Genomic DNA, 6160 nt, shown 5'->3' with positions numbered 1-6160 from the left:
GTGTCTTAATTTTTGCCTTTTCACCTTCTTTCACCCCTTTCCTCTTTGTTGCGTTCTTCAAATAACCAGTTTGTGAAATTGAACAGTCTGCGCTTCTATGAAATTAAAGTCTGGACTTCCTTGCCCACAGTGAGGATGAGGATCCAGAGTACAAGCCGCTGCGGATGCCTTTTAAAGACGACATGGACGACTTCACCAACTCGCCACTGGATGATAAAGATGACACCATGGAAGGTGACGCTGAAGGTAAACTTTGAATTCACCCAGAGACAGAGGCAGCGGGTCTAAAAGGTGTTCTAAAAGCAATATAATAGAAAAGAGAACTTTTTATGAGCAGAAGATTAGAAGGTGATTGAGGAAATCAGATCATCTTTAAACAGCGTCCCTATACAAGCCCTGCAATTACAAAACCAGATGGATCTGACGATGGGGTTCCTCACAGCATCTCTCTCCTCTCATGCAGCTAAAGCAGGTGAAAACGGTCAGAGTGGCGGAGCTTCGGGCTCCAACGAGCGACTCTATTGGCCAGCGGCCTCGGCTCTGACCGCCCGCCTGCGCCGCCTCATCACGGCCTACCAGCGCTCCAACCGCAGGGAGCAGCTCCGCCAGGAGGCCCTCAACCGGCCCGACGGTCGCCGCCGACGACGCAGGGACTTCCTGCCTGCCATCGGCATGGTTACCGATACGGGAGGAGGAGGAGGGGCGACTTACATCCAAGATGGAGCGGGGGTGTTCTTGACGGACGGAGGCCCGTATCTGACTAAAGGAGGCGCTTACTTTGCCAAAGGTGGGCAGTTCATGCCAGAGGCGTCGCCGGTGATGACCGCTGCCTCCCTGATGACTGATGGAGCCATGTACTACAAGGAGAGGAGACAAAGGTAGTGTTGCATCTAATGTCATATAATAACAACGCTTGAATATGGAATATGTTTTTAACAATTACCTACAATACCCGACAAAACAGCCTTCAAATGTGAGTTAAGCCCTGAGATCCGCTAAATTTTGGCTAGGAAAACCTGGCATGGCCATTTTCAAAGGGGTCCCATGACCTCTGACCTCAAGATATGTAAATGGGTTCTATGGGTACCCACGAGTCTCCCCTTTACAGACATGCCCACTTTATGATAATCACATGCAGTTTTTTTTTTATACAGAATAAATGTGTTATTTTCTCCTATTCTAAAATGGTGTATTTGAATATGTCTGCATACTGGGGTCCCTAAACAGTCTTGGATTTACATAAATTGGGTATCACTGTAAAACTGAGACTCTTGTGGATCCAATGAGCCCAACTGTATTCATGTGTGATGATGTTAGTCCCCATAGGAGACATTTTATTGTAGTGAGACCATTTTTTTTAAACTTGACCTCACTGTATAAAATGACCTGTGGTGACCTCTAGGATAATCACAGCCTCATGAAACTTTACAGCCACAAACTAGAGACCTAGAGTATTCAGAGGATGGATGGCTTTCCTAGCTAGATTGACTATAAGGGGGTTCCTGAGTAGTTTCCACAACAGAAGTGCTCGCCATCCAATCGCCGAAAAATGTAATTCTTCAGAAATCTCCAAATATCACAGCATGGCTTTTTCTATGGTGTTCCTCAAGGTCTTGGTGTCTTAATGTGGAATTTTGGAGGGATTATTGATTATTTCATCGATTCTCTAGTGGTAAAAAATGGTTAAATTTAGCACCAAATCTCTAACAAATGGTATCAACACAAAAATTGCTGCAACAACTTATAAGACAGAATAGAGCATGGGGATGACCATCATATACTTCTATCATCATGTTCTAAACCCTTATACACTTTCACTATTTATTCATTTACTTTAATTAATCCCCCTCCCTTTCAAAAAAGATAAAAACGGGTCTATTGTTGGTCTCAAGAAGGTTAAATCAAATCATATGTTACTTTTTGCTCACTAATTTTTTTGCCTCTTGTCAGGTGGACTCGTCGTGAGGAGGCTGATTTCTACCGAGTGGTGTCCACCTTCGGAGTCGTCTTTGACACCCAGCGTCAGAAGTTTGATTGGGCGCAGTTCAGGGCCTTCGCTCGACTGGACAAGAAAACAGACGAGAGCTTGGAGAAATATTACTACTCGTTCATTGCCATGTGTAAACGGGTGTGCAGGATGCAGGTCAAGACTGAAACAGGTGAGAGGAAACGTATACTGCTTGAGGTCGTTCAGTCACTTTGCGGTCAAATAAAGTTAGTTCGCAAGTACTGGAGAAAAATATTGTCTCTTTCTTTTACCTCATCAGAACTGCCAGACCCGACCCTGATCATCGACCCCATCACTGAGGAGCGTGCCTCTCGCACCCTGTACCGCATCGAGCTGCTGCGGCGCATCCGAGAGCAGGTCCTCCCCCACCCGCTGCTCTCTGAGCGCCTCAAGCTTTGCCAGCCCTCCCAAGACCTCCCGGAGTGGTGGGAGTGCGCCCGCCACGACCGCGACCTCCTCCTGGGGGCCTCTAAGCACGGCGTGAGCCGGACAGATTACCACATCTTAAACGACCCAACCTTGGCCTTCCTGGACGCCCACCAGCGATTCACCAGAGGAGGCGGCGTCAGCACGGGAGTCCAGGGAGACGTCACCAAAGCGGGGATGGGAGCAGCGGAAAGCATCCCCGCGCCCCTCCTCACCTCCGCGGAGCTGGCGAGCGCCACAGCTGCCGCCAAAATAGAAGTTAATGCAGCTAAAGAGGAGGAGGAGGAGGAGGAGGAGGGAGAAGGGAAGGAGGTGAAAATGGAAACGGAGAAAGGAGATGCCAACGACATTCCATGTATCAAGACTGAAACTCCTGATGAACAGAAGGAAAACGAGGGAGAGGTCAGCGAAGGGAAGGATGAAATCGCTGCTTCGCCAAGGAAGGAAGTGAAGAAAGAGGAGGAGGAGGAGGAGGAGGAGGAAGAGGCCCAGCCAAAAGTAGAAAAAGAGGAGCAGGAGGAGCAGAGTGGAGAAGGAGAGAAGACTTCCAAGCCAGCAGACGACCAAGACAAAGACTCGACGGAAGAGAAGAAGAGTTCGACTCCTGCCGACTCTCTCAGGGACCAGACGGAGGAGACCACCGAGCTCACAGAACATCCCGCCTCCTCTCCTAAAGCACAACCGGGCCTCAAGACCGCAGAGCAGGAAGACGGAGGAGAGGAGAGGGAGAACCCAGAGTCTCCCAAATCTCCAAAATCAGCTGGCACAGAGAAAAGCCCAGAGGAGGAGGAGGAGGAGAGGATGGATGAAGATGACAAGTCAGAGAAGTCCTCTCAGGCTGAAGGTAAGGGGGGGGGGAACTCTCAGATGTCTTACTTTAACTGTGCTCTTGTTCATTATAATCCCTTCTGTTAACCTGTTTATGTGCCCTGGTTGTCGGCCCCCATCGCTGCTGACACCACACTCGGTCACAGGCCTATTTCTGCTGATTCCCCTCATGACTTGGCAGTGTTTTAATAAGTTCCAGGGGCGGGAGAATAAAATGAATCTGGATCCCTCAGTGACGATTTGGATTTTTAATTAAGAGTGGCAACGTGACTCTCCCTCCCTCTCTCTCTCTCCCTCTCTCTCTCTCTCTCTCTCTCTCTCTCCAAACAGCGAGCGCTGCGTCGGAGCAGAAGAACTTCGACGAGGAGAGCATTGCGTCTCTGAGCACGTCGGCCCAAAACGAAACCAGAGATGGGTTCTGCCCCGACGACCTGCCGGAAACCTCGGCGCTGCACGCCTTGCAGGACCGCGCCTACGCCTTCTCATTCTGGCCTAAGGTGAGTCTCAAATAAGTCGCTAATAAAAGCCGGGTAGTTATCAGTCTCTAATTCCAGTCGCTTCTCCTTTAACCTCCTGTCATTGACCATTTCACACTATGGATGTCACGATACCAGAAACTTAGTAGTCGATACCAATACCAGGGAAATTCCACAATTCTCGATACCACGGTAAAAAAAAAAAAAAGTAAAACAATAAATCCCATGTACGTCAACATCCACTCCTTTATTACTGTTTCCATACTGGTGTTTGTTAGAAAACATCTGGATCTAATAAAGTTTCTCAACAGAAACTACATTTTACAGGGTTACATTTGAACACATCATGATAACGTTAGAATTTACCTTTGCCCAATACCAATTTTGACTGAATAGTTGCCTGAACACACCATAATGTAAATCAATGGCACCTCCTGTGTTGAAATCAGCAGGACGAGAGCTAGTTAGCGTAAACAGCATGTTCCTGCACAGAGCTAACGGCTAACGTTAACTAGCTCTTATCCTGCCGATTTCAACGCAGATTTGTTGTTCGCAATGCAGCATTATCAGGGAGAAAATAGGGTGCGTCGATAGCGAGTTTACTGTGTCCCAAACACATTCTATTAGGGATGCACCGATAGCGATACCCGGGCTTTGGGTATCACCCGATACCGAGTACCGATCCAATACCAGTGTTTAATTAATAAGCTGTATTCCTCGCTGTGTGGGAGTGACTGGGATCATTCTTTTATGTGTAAGGAAACATCAGGCTTGACTTAAACATTACTTTCCTGACTTTGTAAAACAAAATCTAACAAATAATACATAGATATAAATTTAATGAGTTTGTATTATTAAAATAATAAATCATACACCGGCAACTTGGCAAAAAAAATTCTAAATTGACAGGAATTAAAGTTCCAGTATATAATGTATATAGTATATAAACATAGAATTGAGTTGAATAGATCGGCCCCATTGTCACCGATACCCGATCCAGCTGTTTGAGTCAGCATCATCCCGATATCCGGTATCGGTGCATCCCTATTTTCTATCGTCCCCGCGATGCTGGGATGCCGTTAGTCTCAAGCCCCGATGGTACCCGTGGTGCTGTAGCATCTGTACTGTTGGCATCGACGTGGTAAAGTAGTATCGGTTCTCGTGACATCACTATGTCGCATTAAATCAGAGCGTTAAGGATTAGTGAATTCATTAGACAGTTATTTTAAGTGTTAATGCCAAATGCAAATATTTGCTGGTTTTCTTTGTCTTCTATGGTAATAAACTGAATTATTTAGGTTTGAACTGACAAAACAAGACATTTTAAAGCATCAACTTGAAGTCAGAGGGACATTTTCTGATATTTTCTAGACTAGAAAAAATAAAAAATCTGATTCATCCATAATGAAAACAGCGGTGACGTAGAGCCCTACATTAAATGTGTCCCAGGAGGAAGGGGAAGGATTACGCCCTTTGAACCATTTGAAGGCGCTTCATGTGGAACATCTGTGCAGGAAGTGTTTTTGAATGATAGAAACCTGTAAGTTTCACATGTTGTCGTGGTAACTGCACTTTGTAGAGTAGTCCATCATCAGCTCTCTTTCTCCCTCCTCCCCCCCCCCTCAGGATCGACTGATGATCAACAGGATGGATAACATCTGCGAGGCCGTCCTGAAGGGCAAGTGGCCTGTCAACAGACGCCACATCTTTGACTTCCCCAGCAACATGTTGCCAGGGCACGCCTCCGCGGTCGCCACAGCGGCCGTCGCCACGGTGACCGAGAGCCCGCTGCAGAGGCGGAGCCTCGCCGAGCTGACGATGGCCGGCATCCACACGCCTTACAGTGGGAGCGAGGATAAAACACTATCACCACAGGTTCACGTGAGTGTTTCTTTGTGCACGTATTTGACAGTTGAGGCCAGAGAAAAGAAGGAACAAACATAAAAAGGTTTTAATTTATTCAGAATCTTTTATTTTATGCTTGATATTCTGCATTATTAGGGACACTGCAATTATACTTGCCTATATTAAACCCTAAATAAAGATACTGCTGACGTCATCAGCTCTAATTGTTGCTGAAGTAGCACCAGTAATACGACAGGCTCCCGGGTAAGGTGGTGCTGTTGGGCTGACAGAGGTGTGACTTGTTAACTTGATGCCGCAGGAGGACGCTCTGAGCCTGACGGCGCCTCGGCAGAGGAGGAGGAGGAGGAGGAAGATCGAGATCGAGGCGGAGAGGGCGGCCAAGAGACGTAACCTGATGGAGATGGTGGCTCAGCTGAGAGAGAGCCACTCTGCCGCCGAGTCCCAGAGCCAGGCTATCGACCTCACCAAGGTGCTCGCAGAAACTCACACCAACATGTTAAGCTCCTCTATCGAATTCTTGATTACTGTACAGCAAAACTATCAACAACTAAATCTG

The 6160-nt window shown here is 47.2% G+C and overlaps 1 protein-coding gene across 4 annotated transcripts in view; it reads left to right on the top strand.

Moving 5' to 3' along the window:
* chd7 (chromodomain helicase DNA binding protein 7) overlaps positions 1–6160 on the top strand; it is a 101041-nt gene that overhangs the window by 89565 nt on the left and 5316 nt on the right. For all 4 annotated transcript variants that reach the window (XM_074650174.1, XM_074650171.1, XM_074650172.1 and 1 more), the window contains exons 29-35: positions 131–246; positions 464–878; positions 1951–2159; positions 2268–3278; positions 3593–3759; positions 5365–5619; positions 5903–6073. In XM_074650174.1, the coding sequence (XP_074506275.1) occupies positions 131–246; positions 464–878; positions 1951–2159; positions 2268–3278; positions 3593–3759; positions 5365–5619; positions 5903–6073 (2344 nt within the window). The remainder of the gene's footprint in view (positions 1–130; positions 247–463; positions 879–1950; positions 2160–2267; positions 3279–3592; positions 3760–5364; positions 5620–5902; positions 6074–6160) is intronic.

Source organism: Sebastes fasciatus, chromosome 11 (genome assembly GCF_043250625.1).
Source record: "Sebastes fasciatus isolate fSebFas1 chromosome 11, fSebFas1.pri, whole genome shotgun sequence".
Classification (NCBI taxonomy): domain Eukaryota; kingdom Metazoa; phylum Chordata; class Actinopteri; order Perciformes; family Sebastidae; genus Sebastes; species Sebastes fasciatus.
Note: the sequence above shows the minus strand (reverse complement) of the source record. Positions and strands in the feature narration are given on the sequence as shown.